Consider the following 26,518-nt stretch of genomic DNA (forward strand, 5'->3'; position numbering starts at 1 on the left):
AAATTATTTTTATTGATTTCAGAAAGGAAGGGAGAGGGAAACATCAATGATGACAGAGAATCACTGATTGGCTGCTTCTGCATGCCCCTCATTGGTGACTGCAGCCCTGGCATGTGCCCTTGACCAGAAAAGAACCCAGTACCCTTTAGTCCGCAGGCCAACACTCTATCCACTGTGAGCCAAACCGGCTAGGGCTATGCTAAACATTTTGAAAGAGCAATTTGGAAAGAATTTTCCAGTGTATACCCATTTACACCTAAGATCTTAGTATACTCCTATCCATTTTTCCAGCCCTCCATGCATCAGTCCACCTTCTGTTTGTAGTGCATTTAACATTGCCTACACTGCCATCAGTGCCCTTCTCTCTGCCTGCCTCAGCGCAGGTCAATTGGTTCGTTTTTTTCCTTTTGATGTAAAAAAATTTACATTCAAGGTGAAACGCACAGACCTTAAGGATGCATTCACTGAGTTTTTGACACACGAACCCATCTTAAAAATCGGAGATGCCCAAGGGACACCAACGGGGCATACGCAAACGGGTTGCCGGATGTAGAGACCTGGGGCTCGCTCAGAGGAGACATCTGGCACCTTCAGCACATGGGTCTAGATTCAGAATATGAGCTCGGGGTGAAAACACCCGGGGCGTGCGGAGGGAGGAGGAGCGGGCTGTGTCCGCAGGGAGTCCCAGGGCTCAGAGGCCTGTCCGGTGGGAGAAGGGGACCTGCGGGGAGGTCGGGCGTTGGGCTAGCCCCGGCCAAAGTTGGCACAAGGCGGGCTCCTGAAAAGCCAGCCTGCTTGGCGCCGCGGGGCGGGTCTTGGTCGCCATCCGAGGTGACTTGAGGTGTCACTAAGTGCGGGGGAGGGGGCCTGGGAGGGGGCGGCGGCCCGGGTTCCCGGCCCGGCGGGAGGTCGGCCGGCTGGAGGGTAAAGAAGGGATGTGGAGGCGGTGAGGGGGTGGTGGTGGGAGTAATGGAGAAGAGAAGGGAAAGGGATGGAGGAAAGGAGGGGGAGGCGGAGGCCAGGGAAGGGGAGCCGGGGAGGCCGGGAGGCGGGAGGGGCGGAGCTGCCGCAGCGGCCGGCGGGGCGGGCGGGCGGAGGGAGGGGGTGTGCGCGGGTCACATGGTCGCGGCCGCCTCCCCGCCCGCCGCCCTGGCCGCCGCGGAGCGCTGCTGCAGGAAGCCTCGGCGCCGCGCTTTTGTTGTCAGGGGCCCCGCGAGGAGCGCCGCTCGCCGCCCGCCGCCTCCCTCCGCTCTCCCTCTGCAGCCCGCTCCCCGGCCGCCGGGCCCGGCGCCCCGCCCATGAGGGGGCCCCGCGACCACCGCCGCCTCCAGCCCGGGGCGGCGCGGCGCTGAGCGGGAGGCGGAGCCGCCCCCTCCCCGAGGGCGCCATGGAGGTGAATGCGGGTAAGAGCCAGGCTGCGGCGGCGGGTCGGGGGCCGGCGGAGGGGTCGCTCGCAGCCCGCTCTGGGCACTTACGGGGGCGGCGGCCAAGGGGGTGTCCCCCCACAGGGGCGGCGGGGTGGGCTGCCGCGGGACGCGAACCCTCCTCGGTCTGGGTTCCCGCCGCCCCGCGGGCCGCCCCGCGGTGGCCCTCCCGGTTCCCCTCCCGGCTCCCCGCATCGCCGCAGCGCGGCCCGGCGGCGCCGGCCGGCCCCCACCTCACATGGCCCGGCCGCGCGAGCCACGTGCGCGCTGTGTTTACGTTCGGCGGCGCGCGGGCGCCGGTTGGCTGGGCGGGCGCGTGACGCGGCATTACATAATGGGCGGCGGCGGGCGGGGACACGTGAGGCCGCTCGGCTCCGTGACCCACATTCCCCGGGGCCGCAGGGACACGTGGGGGCGGGGGCGGGGGCGCGCGCGCCGGCGGGGAGCTCCGCTGCCTCCCGGGAGGCCCCGCCCCTTGGAAGACTCCGGGCTGTGACGTGGCCGCGGTGCCCTCCTCCCTCACTCCGCGGGGTTTGCACGGCGCGTGCTTGTGCGCGTGCGCGGGCGGAGATTCCCTCCTCTTTCCCCCTCCCCGTCCCCTCTCCATCCGGGAGCGCGCGGCTCCGGGGCGGGCGCGGATGCCGCAGTGCTCCGCCCGCGCGGCGGGGAGGTGACCCCGATGCGGGAGCCGGGGCCTGGCGGGCGGGCGGGCCGCAGACCTTGCGGACGCGGAGGAAGTGCGGGGCGCGGGCGCGCCGCGGCCCAAGGGCGATGATGCTCCCGGGACCGGCTTGGGGGCTCCCCAAACGCGAGACCCTCGGAGGAGTCTTAGGTGCTGAGAGCCGATCCCCGCCCGGCAGACGGGACAACACCCGCCCTCGTGAAGGCAGCTTCACTGTTATAAAAAAAAAAATAAAAAATGTTTTCCTCCAGGACGCGACCTTTCCTATCTGAAGCCATAAAAACCGGCTTGAAATTCTCCTTGGGCTGGGAGCCCTTACTGTAAACGGGTCACACCCGTAGCTAATCATTCAGCCCAGCGTGTGGCCAGGGTGACTCAGGTGGCCCTAAGGGTCATTCATTGTTCATTTCAGTTTTTTTTTTAAGACTCATAAGTTGTTGACCTTGCCTGAACCTGATCAACAGAATTTGGCTTTATCCCTCTTTTTCTTGTTACCTTTCCCGTTACAATGCTATGGGACACTATTTTATTTCTCCCCTTTTTGTTTGCCCATAAAAGATGGCCTTTATGCAAACGCCAGTGAGGTTACAGAAGAAGCCAGTTTTTATTTTTTTTTTTTAAGTTTTATGCTGTCAAAAGAACGCCTTGATAATAGTTGTGTGGTGAATTCTCCAGCAGTAAAAATATAGTCATTTTCTAACTTTTGGTTACCTATGGGTCTACTGAGCCTTTGAGGATATTTTTAAAAATTGGGTAACTTTATGATGGGATTATTAAACTCTTGATAGGATTTGGAGGTGAGCAGGTTCAGCCTCCTCTAACGCAGCATTTAGCATGAATAAATTCTAACAGCTTTGCAGCCTCACATAGGGGGAGGCTCAGGGTGATTAGAAACATTTTCTCTGGTTTGAACCTTTCTGGAACAATATCACATAGTATCTTAATCTTGCTTTTTGGAAATGCCCATAGGAAACTTCCTTCGGAGGAATGTCCCCTTTCTACCCCCCACCCCCGTCCATTTATAGTTCTTACTCTTGTTTTTTGCAAAGTTTTTTTTTTTTAATCGTCATCCTTGTTGCCCTTGGGGCTGTAACACCTATAAATGAACAGGCTCCTGTGGAAATCGTTGGACAGTTACCAAGTTCCAAGTTTGGGAATTCTGCTGCAAATGAATTCTCTGGCAGGCTTAGCTTTTGTAGCATATTGCTTTGCTGACTCAACAGTAACCTTGCAATCAGGATCTTTTCATGTGAACTTTTAAAGCTAGATTTTATCCATTGTGCGGGTAATTTGCAGTTCTTTCTTAAAATTTCTCTTATTCTTTTGGCTCCCAAGTTCAAGCTGTCATAAGCTGTTAGTATATTAACAATTTCTGCCGTTGGAGGGAGTTTTGATAAGTGTTCCCTTTAATTTTCTTCAAATTATAAATGTTGACCAGGGTGGAACAAAATTCACTGCTCACTGGCACACCTCTGACCCTTCCCGTTGGGTTGATATTGTGTTAGTCAATACACGGTTCAACCAGTGATCATTTCATCTGCCCTATAATTCCTGACATACTGTGTCTCTACCCTCTCCATGACTGTTACAGATGTGATATAGAAGTGGTAGAAATTGACTCATATCTTTTTTTTAATCTTTATTGTTCATATTATTACAAAAGTTCCTCATTTTTCCCCTTCTCCACCAGGTTCCTACCCCACCCTCTGTGACTCATACCTTTTTGTCACAGATAGATTTTGATTGTGTATAGTAGGTTCTTTAAATAACTCATTGCATAAACTTACTAACCTTGACTATAATTAATATTTTAAAAGTTAGGAAAATGTCTCCACTTAGTTCATTCATATCTTTACAAATCTGTATTCTGCATTTCTCCAAACATGGAAAGGACATCAGAGGCAGATAAGGGTAAAGAAATGTTCACTTGGAGAGAGAGAGAGAGCACAGTAATGGGAAGAATCAGATGTGAAGTAGGGAAGCTGCCTGACTAAGTCAATGGAGATGAGGCATTCAGGAGGTAATGTGGAAATAAGAACATACAGAGGAACCACTGGGTCATATGACACCTTCAGAATTGAAGGAACCAAGAAAGGAGAGGGAGAGTTAGTTTGTTTGAACTATTCTGATTGGGCTCCAGTATCATGATGGTAAAATAATAATCACCAATATCTGTTGAGCATTTCCTGTGTGCGAGGCCCTTTACATGTGCTACTACTTGGATACTTCACGTTAATTCTGTGAAGTACTGTTTTTGAAAGTTCTGCCAGTGGAAGATGAGGTGCTAATTGAAGTTAAGTAACAGTCAGGCAGTGGGAGAGCCAGGTTTTGAACCCACAGAGTCCACTTGGGGGGTACAAGCTAGCTGCCGTGGATTCACTTGTTTTGCAGTTGGGCAGGGTCATAGGGGGAAAAGGGCGGGTGTCAGCAGGGCCTCCCAATTTCACCATTCCACTTTTTAAATCTTGTTGCTAGTCAATCTGTTTTTATTTCCACACACTAGATTACACTTGCCCTCCCATTCCAGCAATTTACATGGGGTCAAAACCCACTATTTTACAAAATAAGACCTATTCTCTTCTTCTTCACCCTCATTTATTTGTTATCTTAAGTAATCTCTTACATGGTACATCATCCAATAATTCATATATTCTTTAAGTGCCCACTTAGTGTTACCTTGACCGTTAGCCTCTCTTGAGCTGTGCCCTCTGTAGCGCTCTTGTGTGATGTGTATGGAAAATGCTCTGTCACATTGCACTGGGATGGATGGTTAACATAGCTGTTTCCCCAGCTGGCCCCTCAAGCTTCTTAAGGCTGTTTTCTAGAGCCCTGGCACTCAGGACACAGTTGGACGTTTAGTGTTGCCATTAGATCTTCTCTAACATCCTGTAATTAGAAATTACTAATAACCTTTTAAAAAAATATATTTTATTGATTTTTTACAGAGAGGAAGGGAGAGAGATAGAGAGCTAGAAACGAAACGTTGATGAGAGAGAAACATTGACCAGCTGCCTCTTGCACACCCCCCACCGGGGATGCGCCCGCAACCAAGGTACATGCCCTTGACCGGAATTGAACTCGGGACCTTTCAGTCCGCAGGCCGACGCTCTACCACTGAGCCAAACCGGTTTCGGCTACTAATAACCTTTTTAAAAAATGTATTTTTATTGATTTCCAGGAGGAAGGGAGAGGGATAGAGAAATAGAAACATCAATGATGAAAATCATTGGTCACCTGCCTCCTGCATGCCCCCTACTGGGGATGGAGCCCACAACCCCGGGCATGTGCCCTGACCTGGAATTGAACCTTGACCACCTGGTTCATAGGTCGACGCTCAACCAATGAGCCACGCCAGCCGGGCGATTAATAGCCTTTTAAAATGAGAAAACTAAAGCTTCTTGATGGTACAAATGTTTTCATCTAAATTACAAGGCAAACGAGTACAGTCGTGACTTGAACTCAAGCATGCATTCCGAGGATGGGTGGCGGTGGCAGTGGGAGGGTTTTGGTGATGGGCAAGCCTAGAATTGGGGCAAGAAAATCCCAATATCTGCAGGGACAGTGAGTGCATCCCAGGAGGACAAAATTGGATATTGGCTTCTGGCTTGTCTGAAGTTGACCACTGGGTAAGCCCCAGCCTGGGAACCTGGCCCAGCTCCATCATTTTCAACTAAAAATAGAGGAGACTGTGCCTCAGCTAATTTTAGCTTGAGGCATCTAAGAGGCATTTTCTGCCTGTTTCTGGAGGAATTAGGACATGCTGGTTCGGGCATTTTGTCTTTCTTGCTTTATCACCAAAAACTGTGTGTAGAGAGCACGTTAACTAATCCTTGTTTATGAATACCATCTCATTACAATCTTATAAATAACTAGCAGATATTCCCATTTCTAGAAGATGACTTAAGTTTAGAGAGATTGAAAGTGACTTGCTTGCCCAGGACTTCTTAATAAGAGATAATAGTCTGTCCTCTGGATTAGGCAGCCCTAACTTTCAGCCCTGGCCCTGCCATTTAGTACGTAGCTGTACCACTTCACCTCTCTGAGCTCTGAGTTTCTCATCTGTAAAATGGGATACTGGAAATGAATTCACAGGGTTCCTGTGAGGATGAAATGTGACATGATATTGTGTCCTTTCATTCTTGACATTGATTGGATAGTTGGTGACTTAGTTTTCACTTTCCTTTTTTCATTGGGTTGAGGAACTGCCAGATGTACTCTGACCTTCTAGAGTACATCTGGGTTGCTAATCATCATATTGATGTTGGTGTCAGGTAGCAAGAGTAGATGCTGTAAGTGAATCAGTGTAGAAGGTCTTGCTAGGAGAATGTAGCTGCTTCTAGATAGAGCATCTTTTATTCCATGGTGCCTGGCACAGATTTTTGTTGTTGTGAATGATTGTTGAATTCCTAAAGATAGGAATAGATTCTTTTTTTTTTTTTTTTTTTTTTTAGGAATAGGTTCTTAACCGGACTGATAATAACTCAGTAATTTTTCTTAGGTTTAATTTTGGAGCTTTTGCAAAGGAAGGTGTGTTTTGGGTTATACCAAGACCTTCCATTGCCCACTCTGCTTTAAATTAGTTCTTAAGCCATCCGAAGAGCTCAGATTTCCAAAAGTTTTTTTTCTTTTCTTTTTTTTTTTAAGCTGAGGTAGCCTGAAGGAGGTGCCTCCTGAGTATAAATGGCTGACTCAGATGCTGGCCCCAGGAAAGTCTTCTAAGGAAAACGATCACTTTCTCATCTTTTATCCTCTTGAGATCTTCTGGAATTGAATTTTACTACCTAAGGCAGTAGCTTAGAAAGACAAATAGCGATGAGACCTTCCTTTGGGAGTTTATTCAGGACTAAGGATAATATTTTTCTTTATATCCTGAGTGCAGACACGTGAAAGAAGCACCGGGTCCTCTGGCCAGCATGTGTCTGCTTTTTGCACAGGCATAATCTTCAAGACCTCATCCGGAGGGATGCCCAAGAAACAGTCAGTGATCTCAGATTCCTTGATGGGCAAGGAGAATGGATAGATTTCCTCTAGGGATTTTATCTTCATGTCCTTGACCTGGCGGCCCAGCGTGGTGACAGGGATTCATACCTCGTCCTCGACCTTGCCTCCATGAGCTCTGCGGCCTTGGCTCCTGCTCAGACCCCAGCCGTGACCCCGGCCTGGATGTCGCTGCCAAATCCCCCCACCTCCTCTCTGGGCCCTCACGCAACCCCGGCACCATCTTCCATTTGGTCTTTCCTCGGAAAGGAAGCGTGTGTGTGTGTGTGTGTGTGTGTGTGTGTGTGTTTTAAATGACTTAACTAGTATAAAGTGTGTCTTTTATCTAAAGGGGGAAAAAAAAAGTCGGGAGTCATTTATTTCTGTTTAGCAGAGAAAGTTTTATTTCAGAGTGAATGCTTAATTTGCAGTGATTACTTTGGGGATGTGCAAAATTCTCCAGTTACTACTCACTATAGTTATATAGATTGTTGTCAGATGTGGCCTGTTTTACTGGCAACTTCCTAGGAATGTTTTGTACGGTTTGGGCATCTGTCCATGTTATTAGACATGGGGTTCACAGAGACTGAGAAGTAGGTCTTAAAAATATTTATGGTAGGCTTATCGCCTAAAGCATGTACAGAGAGTTAAGAGACGCTCTGCACTGTTAGGTGCTTATGGTCTAGTTGAGAAATAGATGGAAACAGTAGGTTTAAGTAAGAGCTCAGGACAGATGGAAGAGAGATAACTTTGCATCTGATGCACATTGAAAAGCCAATAAATGTTCATTAATCATGGAGGGAAGAGGAAATAAACCACAATACACCTTGTCAGAGAAGATTAGAATTACTTGTTTGGCCTGGGATTTGGAAAAATATTATATTTGGCTATGAGGTTATTACTCTCGCAACATTTTATCTCTTTGAGTGAAGAAGCTTGTAATTATACCCTGAGAATAACTTTTAAGTGTTATTTCTTAATCTGGGAGGTTTATGGTCTCTAAGGCGTCGAGGCCAGTTTTCAGAGGGATTGTGGAAGTTACATTAATGAAGTTGAGAAGAGTAGTTCTGTGAAGAGGGCATTAACTTTAGCCTTAATGTTAAATTCCCTGATAGTCTGCATTCTTCCTTCTAGCTTCTTTAATATTTACCGTAGGCAGAAGAATAAGTAGTGAGTCTAGATTCCGTAAGAGCTGCTTAGAGATTTGTGCCTGTAAGTCAGAAGTAGGTGGAGAAAGGAGAGTGGAACTGGGGTTTAGTGATAGTCAAAGAAGTCTTCCGGGAACATCAAAACAGAGATTCTGGCCGAAACCAGTTTGGCTCAGTGGATAGAGCGTCAGCCTGTGGACTGATAGGTCCCAGGTTCGGTTCCGGTCAAGGGCATGTTCCTTGGTTGAGGGCACATCCCCAGTAGGGGGTGTGCAGGAGGCAGCTTATCAGTGTTTCTCTCATTGATGTTTCTAACTCTCTATCCCTCTCTCTTTAAAAAAATCTATAAAATATATTAAAAAACAAAACAAACAAACAAACAAAAAAAACAGATTCTGGGAGGTTCTCCGTTTTGAGATAAGTTACCTTACTAGAATCCCAGATGTTACAACTGTTCTTGATTAACCTGTGTTTCAGCCAGTGATGGGGGAGGATAGCAAATGATGACTCTCTTTCTAGAATTGTGTCATATAAGGTGTAATGATGGAGACAGAGGACCAGACCAGCTTTCTTCATGGCCAAAACAATTTGTTTGTTTTAGAGTCACTCAGGAAGGTTTTTTCTTCATTTTAGGAAAAGTTGGAAAATGGGAAATCTGGATCTGCATGTGCTCAGAATAAGCCCTCTGAGAGCCTTCTCACTTGTTAAGTCAGTGGGAATTATATGGGCTTTGGACTTTGTGGGAGCAGGAATTGTAGTAGGAAATATGAGAGCTGGTTATTTTTCCTTTTGGGATAAGCTGACATTTAATTAGTAACCAATTTCTAAAGTTAGTGACTTTACCGTTCAGGTTTATAAAAATAGAAAATACATGTCCTGTATCTAATTATCTGATTTCTCTTTTTTTTTCCTAGGAGGTGTGATTGCCTACATCAGTTCTTCCAGCTCAGCCTCCAGCCCTGCCTCTTGTCACAGTGAGGGATCTGATAACAGTTTCCAGTCCTCTTTCTCTTCTGTTCCATCTTCTCCAAACAGTTCTAATTGTGATAACAATGGTAATCCTAAAAGTGGCGATCTGTCCAGTATTGAAGGCATTCTGAAAAATGATCGACTAGATTGTTCTATGAAAACAAGCAAGTCAAGTGCACCTGGCATGACAAAGAGTCATAGCGGAATGACAAGTAAGTTTAGTTTTCTAAAGGTTGATGCCATTAGTTGCAGGTCTAACGGTTGATGCCATTAATTGCAGGTCAGGCTTACTTTATCAACTCTTCATTTGGGGGACCATTATATCTGGGAATATGATTTTCACTCCTTTTCTGAGCAATAACAGTTCAGTAGTTAGGTAAGAAATCAGTGATGGTTTTTAAAGTTACAGCCTCAAGGAGTTGTCATAACTGATTCTTGCCTCGGAGTGAGAGATGAGCTTATGTACTGTGCCTGACCATATGTCCTCTACAGTTAGTTTCCTCTTTTGCCACATTTTCACAGTTACCTTTCTTCCGACTCCTAGTACTGAATCTGGTGTCTGGTACAGAGTACTTAATTGTTATGGGAGGGGGTATCCTTTAATGAAGTTGGCACTAGGAACATTGGGAGTTGGAAATAAAGCAGGATTTGGGATAACCGAATAGTAGTGGAATTTGGACCCCTGAGTGAGTGTGGAGGTAAGATGGGCTGGTATAAGAGAAAGCTCAGGAAGGAATAGCATCTATCTGGTGTGTGGACAGCAGTCTGTGAAGATATTGCTTGCATTTTTTATTGATTGATTTCTCCGTTCTTATCCAGGAGAATGGTTTTCTTAGTTCTGGTTGCATATCTGGTGTAAAGTAACTTTAGACTTATAAAATTTCAGAGTATGTTTAACATCATCAGGAAAGGGCAAAACCAGCTTTCTGAAATATTTTTGGTCCCATAAACTGAGTTTCAAAGAAAACCATGATGTCTTTTGATTTGTTAATTTGGTGTAAGGAATTTTCTTCTACATGATAAAAGTATATTTGTATCTATTTAAAGCACAAATTGGACAAAATAAAATATTCAGTTGGAAAGAAAACAGACTGTTGAAAATCTTCCCTGTCTTTATTGTTTCTGTTTGTGCCTTAGAATTTAGTGGCATGGTTCTCCTGTGCAAAGTCTGTGGGGATGTGGCGTCGGGATTCCACTATGGAGTTCATGCTTGTGAAGGCTGCAAGGTAAAAACATGCTTTGGTCTCTTTAAACTACTGATTCTGGAATTAAACAAGTTGGAGGTGGGTTTGCAGTTTTCACAGCTGATAACCTGGGAGGAGGGCGAAGGAGAACTCAGTTGCTTCTCTTTACCTCTTAAGCGTTTTATGTAGTTATAAACATAACTTGTGTTGAGAAATAGGCTTTCAATCCAGTGAAAGTACTTTTTAAAAAATATTTTGATCAAATTATATTTGCTGTCTCCGTCAAATTTAAATACAGTATTTAAATATGTGCACTAGTGCTTATTCATTAATGCGCCGAGTGCTGCCCTGGGCGATGGGGAGACAGCAGGGAGCAGAACAGGCTTGCTCTATTGGAACTTGGTTTAAACCAGACTTGGAATAGGTCTTATCAGATACATTGTCATTCTGACATGTCAGGTGTCATATGACATGTCATTCTGACATATCTAGGTATCCCTAGATACTTATAAAAGTGTGATGTCTTTACTCACTTTTAATCCAAGTGAGTAAAAGAAGCTTGGATATAAATCAAGTTCTTGGGAAAGTTCATTATACCGGTACTTATAAGTTTAGTTGAATATTTCTTAGAGTGTCCATCAGATAATTCCAAGGGAGAGAGTCTGTACCACCAGCTTACATCCAGGGGATCTCTCTTTGTCTTTCTAAGTCTGGCACAACCCTTTCTCCTGAGTGTCAGAGTTAACTTGGCCAAGGCAGGTGCTCCTGCTCTTCTCTGACTGAAGGCCAGAAGCAGGAATCCAGTTTGGCAGGATACGTTGGTTGAGCAAGATAATGAATATACATGATGAAAGAAGAAATATTTTCTAGGGTGGCTCTCAATGAATTGTGGTTTCTAATTCTTAATGGTCAGGTCACTTAACAAACTGGTCAGTATTTTATACAGATGCAGCAATTGTCCACTATTTTAAAAGTTATTTAAACACTGTCTCCCCCACTCCCCCCTCGAAAATGTGAAGTAATTATGGGGCTAGAGAAACAAAAGCACAAGCCAATAAGTCTTAATTTGTGTATTCTTGATACTTACACATAACTGCTCCATACTCTCTTAAAGGTGTGTCTAGCTCAGATATTGTAGTGTCCAAGTATAGAACCACAGTAATAAAGTCTAAATATGTTGTGTCCCACAAGTACTAATAAGATTCATGAAATGTGTGGTTAGTTATGATATTCAAGGAAACTGTAGTTCAAGTTACTTTCAGTAATTTGTTTCTTGACTTTTTCGTTCTCCTTGGAACTATTAAGCTGGGGATCTTTGATTACCTGTCACAGCACCTGCACTTTCATTCTTTGTTTAGTGAAGGCAGTAATCTGTAGCCTTGCTGGGAACTGTCTTTTCCTGGATCATTAGTTGGTCTCTGGTGTGGCACTTACCTGTTGCTGGCAAGCAACCAAGAACATCGGGCACATATAAGTAGGCCTTGCTGGTGTCAGCAGGCAATGATCTAGGGAAGACCAAGCTTTACTAAATCATCCTTTGTTCCAGTGAGGGGATTACCGTACTAGAGCTATGGAACGTACTTTTCTGTTAACGCTTTGAAAATAGGTCCTATTTCTAGAGTTTTGGAATTTGTATGTGATTAAAGTATGAGCTGGGAAATGTGGCTGCAGGCAGGGCTGGTAACAGGGGAAAGTATAGTACATACAAGGGATGCTTAGAAAGCAGCAAGATTCTGCAAAAAGGAAGAAAGGATGGAGTGCTTGGAAAGTAACAAGATTCTTCAAAAAGGAAGAAGGGGGAGAGGGTTTTCCTTAGCTACCCTGTTTCCCCGAAAATAAGACAGTGTCTTATATTAAATTTTTCTCCCAAAGTTGCGCTAGGTCTTATTTTCAGGGGATGTCTTATCTTTCCACGCGCTAGGTCTTATTTTCGGAGGATGTCTTATTGATACTGGTAAGGATGCAGGCAAATTCCAGGTGTTGAGATTATATTTCCCTGGGGGTCTAAGCCAAAATTATTTCTCAGGTTGTAGCTAGTAATGGATAATTCCATAGTTAGGAATTGGGGGTGGCTACTTGTAAGGAGTTCATCTGGGTGTTTTTAATGAATGAGTACATCTTCCTTTGTTCTTAGGGTTTCTTTCGGAGAAGCATTCAGCAAAACATCCAGTACAAGAAGTGCCTGAAGAATGAAAACTGTTCTATAATGAGAATGAATAGGAACAGATGTCAGCAGTGTCGCTTCAAAAAGTGTCTGTCTGTTGGAATGTCGAGAGATGGTATGTTCCCGGTTTAAAGAGCATTCTTTCTTAGAGCATATGGGCTGGCTTTTATTCCTCAGCATAAACCAGAGCTATAACCCAGTTACCAGTGGCCCTCTCGTGCTTAGGGTGAAGCAGATTTAGAAAACACATTTTAATGCCTTGTAGGATGCCAAATTCATTAAAGTTAAATCTTAGCATCAACATCCCAGGAATAGCTTTGGTTCACTTCTTTCTTTTTAAAAAAAATTATTTTTTTATTGATTTCAGAGAGGAAGGGAGAGGGAGGGAGGGAAACATCAATGGTGAGAGAGATCATTGATCAGCTGCCTCCTGCACGCCCCCTACGGGGGATTGAGCCTGCAACCCAGACATGTGCCCTTGACTGGAATCGAACCTGGGACTCTTCAATGCTTTACTCACTGAGCCAAATCGGCAAGGGCTCACTTCTTTTTTTTGTTTTGTTCTTATAAAAAGATCCACCCCCCCATACAATTTCAATACTTCTCCCCTCCCCCCCCCAAAAAAATTTAGTTTTTCTTTTTTAAAATATTTTTATTGATTTCAGAGAGGAAGGGAGAGAGAGAGCGAGCGAGCAACATCAATAATGAGAGAGAATCATTGGTTGGCTGCCTCCTGCATGCCCCCTATTTGGGGAATGAGCCCTCAATCCAGGCATTTGCACTTGACCGGAATCGAACCCAGGCCGGCACTATCTACTGAGCTAAATTGGAATTCTTCATATAGGAATCCATAGCTCTTTCTTCATAATATCAGCATTGCTGATGAACCCATTTCTCATTATGTGCATTATCTCTGTCATTTTCTCAGCCCTGAGTTGATAATGTGTTTTTAGAATACAGATTCTGAATACATTGAAAGGAGATGCAAAACTAAAAGAAACATTAGGGATTAGTGTAGTAGGGTTAATTAAGAATTGCTAAGAGTGAACCTCATTCATTTATCTAGGGAGGGTCATTTATTTTTATTTTATTTTATTTTTTTAAATTTCTTTATTGATTTAGGTATCACATATTTATCCTCATCCCCCCATTCCCACTCTACACCCCTCCAACGTATACCCCCACCCCCCTGTTGTCCTTGACTACTGGTTAGGTTCATATGTATGCACACAAGTCCTTTGGTTGATCTCTCCCCTTTATTCCCACCGTCCCCCTACTAGGGGGAGGGTCATTTGAACAGTCCCTTAGGTTATTTTATTGACACAGAAGTACAGTATTGCAATAAGGAGCTTCTTGAATAACAGGCTTCCAGCAATTTGATGTTTGGGGTTTTTAATTGCCTGAAAAATTTTTATAGCACTAGAAGTAGTAATCCAAAGTTGATAGATACTGTGATTATGCCAAAGAATAAAAATGGCTATCATTTGTGAAGGGGAGAGGGAGTAGAGGTATATAGAATGTGAAGCACTGTAGAATTGTTTGTTTGATAATGTCAGAGATACACTTAGATTATTAGTAAGGCTTTCTTAAGTTTTTATTATCTTTGTATAAAAGATTAGAGATTTTTTCCCCCCATTCCCTCTAGGATAGGAATGTTGGAGACAGGCACATTCTAAGACTAGTCTCTCAAATAATGGAGGATGAATGATTTCGTTTTTATTTGTTTCATTGATTTTAATCAAAATCCAGCAGGTTGATTTTTCAATAACTGCATTTCTATTGACTGTGCGTTTTTTTTTTTGTTGTTGTTTATTTTTTTTAAGATTTTCTTTTTAAAGAAGCCAGTAAAGAATGGGTCACTTAACATTGGGTCTGCCAAAACTGGTTTGGCTCAGTGGATGGAGCCTCAGCCTGCAGACTGGGGTCTGGGGTTCGATTCCGGTCAAGGGCATGTACCTTGGTTGCCGGCACATCCCCAGTAGAGGGTGTGCAGGAGGCAGCTGATCGATGTTTCTATCTCATTGATGTTTCTAGCTCTCTATCCCTCTTCCTTCCTCTCTGTAAAAAAAAAAAAAAAAAAAAAAAAATCAATAAAATATACTTTAAAAAAAAATTGGGTCTGGTTGGATCTTGAGAATAATGTTACTGAAATAACTTGAGGAAAGTCAGATGTTCAGGGAGTGATTGTGCCTACTAGGTTCCATTAGTGTTAATGGATGTAGGTAGAGAATCCCAAGGTGTCAGCAGGTAATGATCTAGGGAAGACCAAGCTTTAATAATCCTTCGTTCCAGTGAGGGATTACTAGAGCTACGGAACATATTTTTCTGTTAACGCTTTGAAAATAAGTCCTATTTCAAAGTAAGGTGCTGTGTAGTTGTGCTGGTCTGCTTCGGGCTCTGATTTTCATTAGTTAATTTAAAGTTTCGTTTTTAGATAGTGCTTATAAATTACCCAAGAGATAGATCTTCTCCTTAGTTTTGTTTTGGGAGAACAATGGAAAATTCTCTCTCTCCCACTTCCTTTGGTACAGCCAGTAAGTTTAGAATAATTTGTGTTGGAGACATGTAGGTACTCTTTTCTTGCATGGCTAGAGGTCATAGCTAACAAAGATAATTTTTGTGTTATTTTTCTTTATAAACAGGTCTTATTTAGAATATAGATGTTAAATATCTTTTTCTTCAATAGCTGTTCGGTTTGGTCGTATTCCTAAGCGTGAAAAGCAGAGGATGCTAATTGAAATGCAGAGTGCGATGAAGAGCATGATGAACAGCCAGTTCAGTGGTCATTTGCAAAATGACACATTAGTAGACCATGAACAGACAGCCTTACCAGCCCAGGAACAGCTGCGACCCAAGCCCCAGCTGGATCAAGAAAGCATCAAAAGCTCTTCTCCTCCCTCTTCTGATTTTGCAAAGGAAGAAGTGATTGGCATGGTGACCAGAGCCCACAAGGATACCTTTTTGTATAATCAAGAGCAGCGAGAAAACCCAGCAAAGACCATGCAGCCCCAGAGAGAACGGATTCCCAAGAACTTGGAGCAGTATAATCTAAATCATGACCATTGTGGCAATGGGCTTAGCAGCCATTTTCCTTGTAGTGAGAGCCAGCAGAATCTCAATGGACAGTATAAGGGGAGGAACATAATGCACTACCCAAACGGGCATGCCATTTGTATTGCAAATGGACATTGTATGAACTTCTCCAATGCTTATACTCAAAGAGTATGTGATAGAGTTTCGATAGATGGATTTTCTCAGAATGAGAACAAGAATAGTTACCTGTGCAACAATGGAGGGAGAATGCATCTGGTATAGTGAAATCAATTGTTTTTTTGCTCATCTCGTATTAAGGAAAGCTATGGGGGGGAGGGGGTATACCAATTTCAAGGGCGGGAGAGGGGTGTCAGAAAACCTAGGAGATTACAGAATCAATTTTGGGCAATATTTTAGGTCAGATGCTTTTAATAGACATTTGTTGAATGACCTAATTTTACACACAGGTAAATAAGCATGTGATTTGATTGATACTGTGATTGGGATTAAGATTTTATGTAAAACATGGATCATGTAGAATTGGTCCTTTAATTCTTAGAAATCCCTTTCAAAATTTAAGCATTCTGATTAATCACTACCATACTAGCTTTGGGATTTTCTCTTTAAGGACAGAAATTTCTTGATTTCTATTGAAAGAGTTTTCTTTAACCATTATAATGCAAATAGGTCTTTGGATATAGGACATGGAAGTTTTATTGTGTGAGAATTTAGGGATATTTTAATAGCCAGCCTCTCAGGATTTTCTCAGACTTCATCCTATGAGATGAGTTAATGTTATTCATATCATTCAAGTTTTTTTCATCAAATACAACAGTCTACATGAAAGTACAGTATTTATATTCAGCCAAAATTTCATCAAAAGCATCATTACTGCACCATTTCCAGTTTAAATCACGAGGTCCTTTGATAGTGCTTGGTATTTCCCACAGCCAGGTAATTAAAGCCTTCTCTTTGTATTTTCAAAATAGTTGACTTACCTCAATCCTTAGGTTAGGATTTTTTGTCATTTGCAAATATTTGATCCCATTGATCTGAAATGTGATCTTATATTTTATTAGAATTAGTGGCTGCCTTATGGAGGGGAAAAAAAATCATGGTTACAGAATAATTTAATTCCTGGATCCATGGATTTAGTGAAAATTAGAAGGATGATTTTACTAATAGAGATTACAGCACATGCTTCCTAATCTTCTCAGTGTTTTTGTGCTTTTAGCTTCCTATTTTTTTCCTCCCCAATCCTCATTTTGAAGTTGCACCTAGTATCTCCAGTCATTGTTTCCCATTGACTAAGTGGAGGTCAGTGCTTACATCATTGTTTATAAAACAGATGATCAGTGATCTTTTTATTTTTTATTTTTTTTGATTAGTGATCTTTTTTAAAAAACGAGGCATCTCACTATATTTTCCTCTTTGAAATTACGACATTGTAATTGTGACCATTTAGAAAAAAGGGAGTTTTGAAATATTAACTGTGGGCTTGGGTTCTAGGCCTGTGACTTCTAGCTATTTGTTAAGTCACTAACCATCTTAGGGTCTCATTTTCTCATCTAAAAATTGTAATATCTGTCATAATTGATAGGATTGAGAATCAAGCTAATATGTGTGTTTATTTTTAAACCATAAAGCCAGCATAAGGTGGCAGCAGTCTACAAAATAAACCCTTCAATCTGTGCAATGGGTTTTTAAAATAGCTTGTTATGGAGCTCATTTTTCGCTTAGGCTGCCTCTTGCATGGTAGTAACAAGTTAATTGCTATTTAACTTAGGTTACTATGAGGCTTTTTGTCAAAAGGTAGAGTATCCGAAAGAGAAAGTGTTGTTATCAGTTGCACCTGAGGGTTATTTTCATGTTGGTGTTTCCAGTGATTGAGATGTTACTTCTGAAATTTCTTTACCACCTTCTCACAATTAAAGAGTTTTTCTGTTTTGTGCACATTAGGTTTGTCCAATGAGTAAGTCTCCGTATGTGGATCCTCATAAATCAGGGCATGAAATCTGGGAAGAATTTTCAATGAGCTTCACCCCGGCAGTGAAAGAAGTGGTGGAATTTGCAAAGCGTATTCCTGGATTCAGAGATCTTTCTCAGCATGACCAAGTCAACCTTTTAAAGGCTGGGACTTTTGAGGTAGATTTTGTTCATCTTGAGTATGGGTACAGGGCATGTATTTTATTTCCATGCATTTTACTTCTTCTCTAAATGAGTATTTATAGTCCAGAGGCTGAAACTACCAACAAAAGAATGACCTTTTCAGGATCTTGGGGGAGAGGCTAGCTAGGTAAATGCAGTTACTTAAGACTTAAAATATGTATGATCTGTATTCCCAGCATACAAACTCCAGGTTCTAGTATTGCTTTTAGATGTGTAGGTCATGCAGCAGGATGGACACCTATTGAAAGCCTAGCCTGGTGTTGACTATGTACAGAATGATGAGTGTGGTCTTTGTCTTTTAGGAGATTGTAGAGTACAGGGTGGGGCAACAGTAGGTTTACAGTGTGAGTATGCAAGATACAAGAATTCTTTTTTTTTTTTTTTTTTTTTTTTTTACATTTTATAGGTTTATTCTAAATATTTGCTGTGTGTACACCATTAAGAATTTATTCTTGCATTATTACTTGTTATTGCATTTTCCATGCAAACAACAGTAAACCTACTTTCACCCCTCCCTGTATTTGGTGGATGTATCAGACACCTCTTCCGAACCAGCTCGGATTTTCTTGGCCTCATCTCACTACGGAACCCATGGCTGCTTTTCTATTCCAGCTTCTCTTGTGCGATGCCTTCTGCCTGGGCTTGAGGCAGCCACGGTTAGTTTAGTAGGACAAGTTTAGTAGGCAAGTTTAGTAGGACACAGACAGTGCCTCTTGTGCTTAGGTGCGTAGGTGACTCAACTGTCGGCTCCATGGCTTCCCTATTGCTGCTGAGGTATGAGAAGTCTCAGGACTTGATTGGAGCTCACTTACAAATTATTTTAAAATGCAGGGTGTGAGGTGGGAGGTGGGGAGTTGATGTCTGGTGGGTGAAATCTTTGATTCGAGGGAGTAGGGAGCCATCTTTCCATAAAAGTCCCACATGATTGAGCTCTTAGTTTTTCTTAATAAGTGGTGGCTGGCTCAGTAAATATTGCTAATATTTGCTCTCTCTCCTTCCCTTTTCCATTTTCTTTTTCCTTACTCTTGTTTTCACATGTGCCAGTGCACACCCCACATAAACTTTTACCTTAGGCTCTATTTTTTGGGGCACCTGGACTAGAACAGAGAAGAAGCCATGTTCATGAAAGAAATATCTATGGTGTAATTAAAAAATAACACCTACAGGTTAGGATTTTAAGTTTAGAGAAAAACATTACACTTAAGATTTAAAGCCGCAGATATGTCAGTGATCAATTCACCCCCCCCCTTTTTTTTTAAATTGATTAAAGTATTATGGGTAAATCAATTCACTCATTTTTGAAGTTAAGTAACTACAGCCCAGAGAGGTGAAAGAGACTTTTGTTGGATTACCAGTGAATTCGTGACACAGTCAGGGCTGGAACACAAACCCCTAATTCCATGTCTTGGGCTCTTTCCGCTGTATGATTTGTCTTGGGATGGCTGAGTTTTAGGTAGCCCCATCTTCATAGAAGGCTTGCCCTCTTTTGGATTGTCTTGGGTAAAACAAGTCTTTGGTTGGGAGCATTGCAAAGAGAAGGTGGTCAGTGTTCTGCTGATGATGAGGGAAAAATATTTGACATGTTACCATTTAGTATAGTGGAGGGAATGGTTAAGCAATTGTTGCCTGGTTTGGTTCGGATTTTGATTCTAACTTGGTGTGTAGACCACTTGTACTCTAATAGCTGTCTTTGTGGATTATCTCTGGGCTATGATTTCTTGAAATGGTTTAATTAGAGTTCATCTATTGCATATGCCTTGGCTGCATTTGATGTTTTGATATTTCCAAGTGTTACTGTATTGAAATGCTGCTTTTTTATTTAGGGCTTAGAGACTTGTGAAATATACTTGATAGCTTTTAAAGAGTTTCTTTAATGCCTTTGGCCAAGGCCAAGTTTCAAATTTCTTGGCGTTATTGCTTGCTTTAATTTTACATTTGCATTTCAGAATATTTATTGATAAAGTATCACAGGACTTAAGTATTTTGCTACTGGTTGCTAGAAAAAAAAATCTTGGAATATTTATTGCTTTGGTAAAGAATTTGCCTTAAGGAAATGATCCTGGGTAAAATAAACTCAGTTTTTCCTTTACAGCTTTCTTTTATATATAGAATGTTTTTAACTGACTTGAATACTAAAGTATTTCTCAGTACTGGTATTGAACTTCTTCAAGTACACCTAAGTCTTTTTCTTTTCCCAGGTTTTAATGGTACGGTTTGCGTCACTATTTGATGCCAAGGAGCGCACTGTCACCTTTTTAAGCGGGAAGAAGTATAGTGTGGATGACTTGCACTCCATGGGAGCCGGGGACCTGCTGAATTCTATGTTTGAGTTTAGCGAGAAACTGAACGGCCTCCAGCTTAGCGATGAAGAGATGAGTTTGTTTACGGCAGTTGTCCTGGTATCTGCAGGTAAGCAAGCTGGTTCAGAACTGTGCCACACCTACATTATAAAAACCAACGGGGGAGAAGGTAGCAGGTAACAGGGTTACGAATTAATAGCTGTGAGAACGAAGTAGAGAAGTTGTAACTGACCGGGACAGCAGAAAGTCAGTGTGATTTCTTAGGTAGAGGAACGACCACGCATGAACCAAGTGCTGCTTTAACATTACTTCTGCATTGTTATCTGGGTGTATTGGACAGGCGGGTCATCAGCGATAGAGAGGCAGGTGGAGAGCCTGTGAAATAGCTTTAGGGCTGAGGCAGTAGAATGAGCACTTCAGAGACAGGTTGCAGCGGAGGCGGTGGAGGACAATGATGACGACGACAATATCAGAGAAACTGGAGGAAAAAATGAAGGCAGCGGGTGAGGCAGAGCTCTGTGCTAGCAACTCTGCTACTACCGTTATTTGTGTTTTCCACTAGGACCATGGTTTTTATTTTGTTTAATCTCCTTTTGAAAAAGCCTTGTTCTGCTTCTTGACCATAAGAATAATGTGAATTCTTTGAAAAATTGAAAATAGTAAGATCAGCCGAAGCCGGTTTGGCTCAGTGGTAGAGCATCGGTCTGCGGACTGAAAGGTCCCGGGTTCGATTCCGGTCAAAGGGCATGTACATTGGTTGCGGGCACATCCCCGGTAGGGGGTGTGCAAGAGGCAGCTGGTCGATGTTTCTCTCTCATGGACATTTCTAGCTCTCTGTCTCTCTCCCTTCCTCTCTGTAAAACATCAATAAAATATATTAAAAAAAAAACAGTAAGATGAAATAAGAGTGATAATATCACTACCAAAAAGATAACATTAGGAATCTCTCACTATCCATTATGCGCTCTCTCCATTTATCCATTTGCCTGTTTATTGATATATGCTATGTAAAAAATGTTGGCCCTACTAAGTGGAAAACTTGAGAAAAGAATATATGCATTCTTATTTTTGTTATGTTCATATGTGAAGATATACAAGAAATATGCATATATGCACAAGTCTGTGCATTTTAAAATAATATGTTTTCACTTAAATATATGATAGTATTCATGTCACATTTAAATCTTTACTACTTATAAAGGACTGATGTTGTTGTTAAAGCATTATCTAGGCAGGAAAATAAAATTCAGGAACTTCAGATGAGTATTAAATGAAAATTCTTCCTTTTGCTACTCCGAGCCTGTTCTTCAAAGAACTATATTTCTAACTATCTTTCATTTTGATTGTTCTGATGTTTGCTAACCCAACTCTAAATACTATGCTTATACCTCTTTTTATTTACTAGCTATAACTGATAAGTAAAAGTATCCTCTCACTTTCTACAAATTTTATTTTTTCAGTTACTGTATTGGTTTTATTTATAATTTCAACATACTCACATTAAAAAAAAATTCTCGCCGAAACCGGTTTGGCTCAGTGGTAGAGCGTCAGTCTGCGGACTGAAAGGTCCCAGGTTCGATTCCTGTCAAGGGCATGTACCTGGGTTGCGGGCACATCCCCAGTAAGGGGTGTGCAAGAGGCAGCTGGTCGATGTTTCTCATCGACGTTTCTAGCTCTCTATCTCTCTCCCTTCCTCTCTGTGAAAAATCAATAAAATATTAAAAAAATTCTCACCCGAGGATATTTTTCCATTAATAATAATAATAATTATTATTATTATATATATATTTAAAATATATTTTATTGATTTTGTACAGAGAGGAAGGGAGAGAGATAGAAACATCGATGAGAGAGAGTCATCCATCAGCTTTCTCTTGCACACCCCCTACTGGGCATATGCCGGCAACCAAGGTACATGCCCTTGACCGGAATCGAACCTGGGACCCTTCAGTCCCCAAGCCAACGCTCTATCCATTGAGCCAAACCAGTCTCAGCTAATTATTATTATTTTTTAGAGCGAGTAGAACCGAGAAAAGGAGAGGGGGGAGAGAGACAGAGAGAGAGAAAGAGATAGAGAGAAATAACGATTGAGAGAGGCACATAGACCAGTTGCCTCCCACACGTTCCCTGATGGGGCTGGGGTTCGAACCAGATTGTGTGAAATGGCACCATTCGCTTTCAGTTAAAGATTAGGAACTGGTATGTAGGTATGAGACCAAGGCTCATATAGATTTTAGATGTCTTCATAGAGGTTTTGTTGAAGGAATTTAACTTCTATTCTGTAGGAAGAGAATGTGCACAAAGAGGAGATTTGGTGAGGCTGGGGAGAGGGAAGCAGCGGCAGCTAAGGAAGTAGATGTTGGATGTGTCCGAGTTAAACTGCATAGTGTAGAATTTAGTGCATCATTTAGAAGATGAATTTCCACTTCAGGCTGTGTATTCTGTTACAGTTTTATGATCTAGAGGATTATTGTTTTATGATCTAGCTAGATTTATAGTTAGGTTCTTTGGTCTCAAAGTCAAACTATGGATTTTTTTATTTTTATTTTTTAAAATATATTTTCATTGATTTTTTTATAGAGAGGAAGGGAGAAGGATAGAGAGTTAGAAACATTGATGAGAGAGAATCATCGATCAGCTGCCTCTTGCACACATGGTAGCATACAAATGCGGGTATATTCCATGTGAGGTACAATTATATTTCTGAACTACACTATTCATTTTGTTTTGCCAATTAGGATTAGTTCAAATGAGCAGGTGGCATCTCATTTAAAAAAAAATCAGAACCTCTCAACTATTTTGTGAACACAAATACGTAAGCAGAAAAGAATTTTGATTTAGCAAGTGTACAGATAATACATATCTTTATAATATAATAAATAGCTAACAATTTACCACTGGGATTGAAAAACTTTGTCATTTATCTTTTGTCTGTGTTCCAATGTATAAAATCTTGTTTTGAATTCATGAATGCGGTCGATGAACAGGAATTATATGTATATTGAATGTCAATAATACATCCTCTCCTTTCTATTTCTCTATTCCTTACTCTGCATTAGATCGATCTGGAATAGAAAACGTCAACTCTGTGGAGGCTTTGCAGGAAACTCTCATCCGTGCACTAAGGACCTTAATAACGAAAAACCACCCAAACGAGGCCTCTATTTTTACTAAACTTCTTCTAAAGTTGCCAGATCTTCGATCTTTAAACAACATGCACTCTGAGGAGCTCTTGGCCTTTAAAGTTCACCCCTAAGGCCTTTGCTTATTGAACACGAACTGAGTCATACTAACTGTACATTTGTGCTAAGATGCTTATTTATATGTGTATACTGTACCATATGTGGAGATAGGAAGGCCTCTGAGAAACACAAGATTGCAGGCCGTCTCTTTGTCATGCAGTAGCTGTTTGGATTGAGATTTTTGCAGCCATGCTTAGACGTTGACCGCATTTCCCTGATAGACCAATCAGCTGTGTCGCACTTAACTGGAGAAGTTACACTGAATTATAGTTACACTGAATGTTAGACTTTTTCATCTGCCAAAACCAAAAACCATTTCGATCTCCCTGTGGTATAAATATAACACACAGTCCCAAGTATACGAGGACTTAAAAATTAATCCTTTGTGGTGGAAGTTCTATTGTATGATGGAAACTTGATTTTACCACAAGACTATTGGATCTGGTGATTGAAGACGTTGTAGGTGAGATTTCCCTGTCTGTTTTACTCTGCCACTGTTAGTGGAAAAGTGTATGGTCCTGGGCAGGTTAGCTGGTTGTGGAAAAGGAGAATTGACAGGGTTTCCAATGCCCCGCCTCACAGAGATACTAAAAAAAATGTCTATAGAGCATATTTACCTCTTGGGAGATAGGCACTATGTAAATAAGGTAAAATTTTTGTTAGTATAATTGTTCATTATAATATTCTTTGCTGATTTGTAAGCATTTCTTAGAAATGATTTCTTAGTCCACACCAATCTATTCAGGGTTCCTGCATATGTGTGGGGTATCATCCTGGCACACACATATTCAAAGTCTATGAGTACATCAAATACTTAGTATGTGTACATAATCTGTATGTGAATGTAGTTATACATATATTTCTTCACAATATTTTAAACTGTGAAGAACTTTATCATACAATAAACTTAAGAGGTGTCAAAAGACCCAAATTAGGTGCATTTTACCTATTGATGACATAACCATTGCTTTAAATGTTTAGACAGTAGAATATTGAACTTATGCTCTATTTTTGTTGAAGCAGCACTTAATGTAAAAATGCAATAGGCAGTCAAGTCCAAATTTCAGAAAATATGTACTTTAGAGTTCACCTTTGGTAAAAGTTTTGGTTCAAGAGAATAGATGTTTAATAGTTTATTCAGATTCTTACCTTGAGCTAAAAAAGGTAACATTGCTGCCCCTTAGGCACATGCTGCAGCGTGATGGTAAATAATATTTTGATTAGTTCTGAAGAACCAGTCAATGTTTAAGAAAGTTTAATATGTTGGTATGTATGTGTACACACTAGCGGGTGCGCGCAAGTGTGTTCTCAGTCTACTCCCCCCCCCCAAAAAAAACAACACACTACAGGGATTTTATCAAATTAGATTTATTCTATAATTAGGAAAATCATTTAGTGTGTGATTTACAGGTTTAGAAGTAGTATAGTCAAAAACATTTCATTCACCTTTATTGGGTTTTATTAAATAGGTAAGATCAACCACTTTATGGAAGTAGGAAAAATAGCCAAAGTTGAGGATTTTATGTATGTTTCTCTGTTTCCCTAGAAAATAACAATTAATTGTGTGTTTTTTTTTGGGGGGAGGGGAATAAAGATTGCCTTCTATATAATTTTTGGATTATATAAACTTGCAAAAATGAAAAGAGCCCACTTTACTATACTCAGCCTGTTACTCTAATGACGTGAGCAGAATGCCTTATTTTGTAATCTTGTTTAACTTGTAGCTGTGGGTACTTGAGTTCCTGTGGCACTAGTTAAGTAAGTTAAAAATAAAGTTAAACCCTCTCATTATTAAAGAGGAAAGGTGATGGTGATGTCTATAATACAATATAAACCATAATTGTGATTTACCTTAAATAGGTATGACTCTTATGGGATATACAGTATAGTTTTGTGAATTCTTTACATGATAGCATTATCTTTTTATAATTTCCCCCCCCTGAGATAAATGCATAGTTTTATTCTATGGGGAATAGAAACAGCTTTTTGAAATAATACTGAAAACCTCAAAGATCATCTTGATTCTTAATTTTTGCCTTTTGCGTAAGCGTCTTTATAACATGTATCTTTAAGACAATTACTAAGTCTTTAGGAATGTGTAACCAGACTATGTTAGTATTGCTTATAAAACCTTAGTTAGGTTCAATATATACATGTGTATGTCGATGTATAGGTATGTAGATTTGCATTTTGTCTTGTAAAATTTTATTTGAATGAATTCTTCCTGTAGGTAATGGGAAACAAAATTAATAATTCATGTGCCACTCATAGCATTTCTATATTTGAAAATAGCCCAACATTGAAACTTCTAATTCTAAAATTAAACCAGCAGTCTATTACAAGCACATTCTTTGATTGGGTCATTGGTTATAAACTTAACTAAATGCAGAGAAGACAAACCAGTTTTAGGAAACTTCTGAGTCGGTGGGACACTGTTGATTGATTAATATTGTACTGTATGAATTAAGTGATGCTTTAACTCGTGATTTTTACATTTTAAAGTTAAAATATGGGCATTATGTCAGCACACTTAAGGGCATTATGTCAGCAAGCTAAAACTTTCCCCCCACCCTGTGCTTTTAATGTGTCTCTTTACATGATCTGAAAAGAGGATTCAAGCTTTTAGAGAGAAATAGCTGAGGGAAATGGGTAACATCTTCTTGGAATGCAGCTTTTTCTTATGGCAATGGTTTAGTTGCAGATTAAAAAATTAGAAGGATTAAGTGTATAGTTTTCATATCGACATTTCAAGAAATTACCATTGTAACTTGATAAGATATGAGTTATTTTATGTAAACATCATTGCAAGGCAAGGTGTAGAAGCTCAGCTAGATTAATTACTGTGCACGAGAGTAAGTACCTATCTCAACTATTCTTTCTCCTTTCCAATATAAAGTTTGCTGAATGTATAAGAAGAGTTTATCACTTAGGATATAGATTTTTTTTTTTAGGGGTTGGGGGGAGGAGTTCTGTAAAGAAATGACCTATAAGCAAAGATTATCTTGATTTGATCTGAAACAAAACTTGAAGCTGTTCTTGGACTAACATGGAAAAATAAAATGGCTATTGTTTTTAAAAAATGGTAGAAATACATTGTTGACAAGATAAGAATTGAGTTTATTTTCTACAAACTGTTACTGATGAGGACATGGGTAACACCTTCCATGTTTCTGGAAAGTAATCTGTACACGGGGGGGAGGGGATAATAAATATTATTTCTAATCAA

General features: G+C 41.2%; 1 protein-coding gene across 1 annotated transcript; it reads left to right on the forward strand.

The window, feature by feature from the left end:
• The first annotated feature begins 1,107 nt into the window (after positions 1-1,107).
• On the forward strand, positions 1,108-26,518 carry NR1D2 (nuclear receptor subfamily 1 group D member 2). The gene is made up of 8 exons (XM_084902970.1): positions 1,108-1,403; positions 9,146-9,412; positions 10,338-10,426; positions 12,519-12,663; positions 15,235-15,857; positions 17,541-17,726; positions 19,949-20,159; positions 23,110-26,518. The coding sequence occupies exons 1-8, from the start codon at positions 1,388-1,390 to the stop codon at positions 23,304-23,306; spliced, it is 1,734 nt and encodes a 577-aa protein (XP_084759096.1). The 5' UTR covers positions 1,108-1,387; the 3' UTR covers positions 23,307-26,518.

The sequence above is a fragment of the Pipistrellus hanaki genome (assembly GCF_964339955.1).
Source record: "Pipistrellus hanaki genome assembly, chromosome: 13".
Classification (NCBI taxonomy): Eukaryota; Metazoa; Chordata; class Mammalia; order Chiroptera; family Vespertilionidae; genus Pipistrellus; species Pipistrellus hanaki.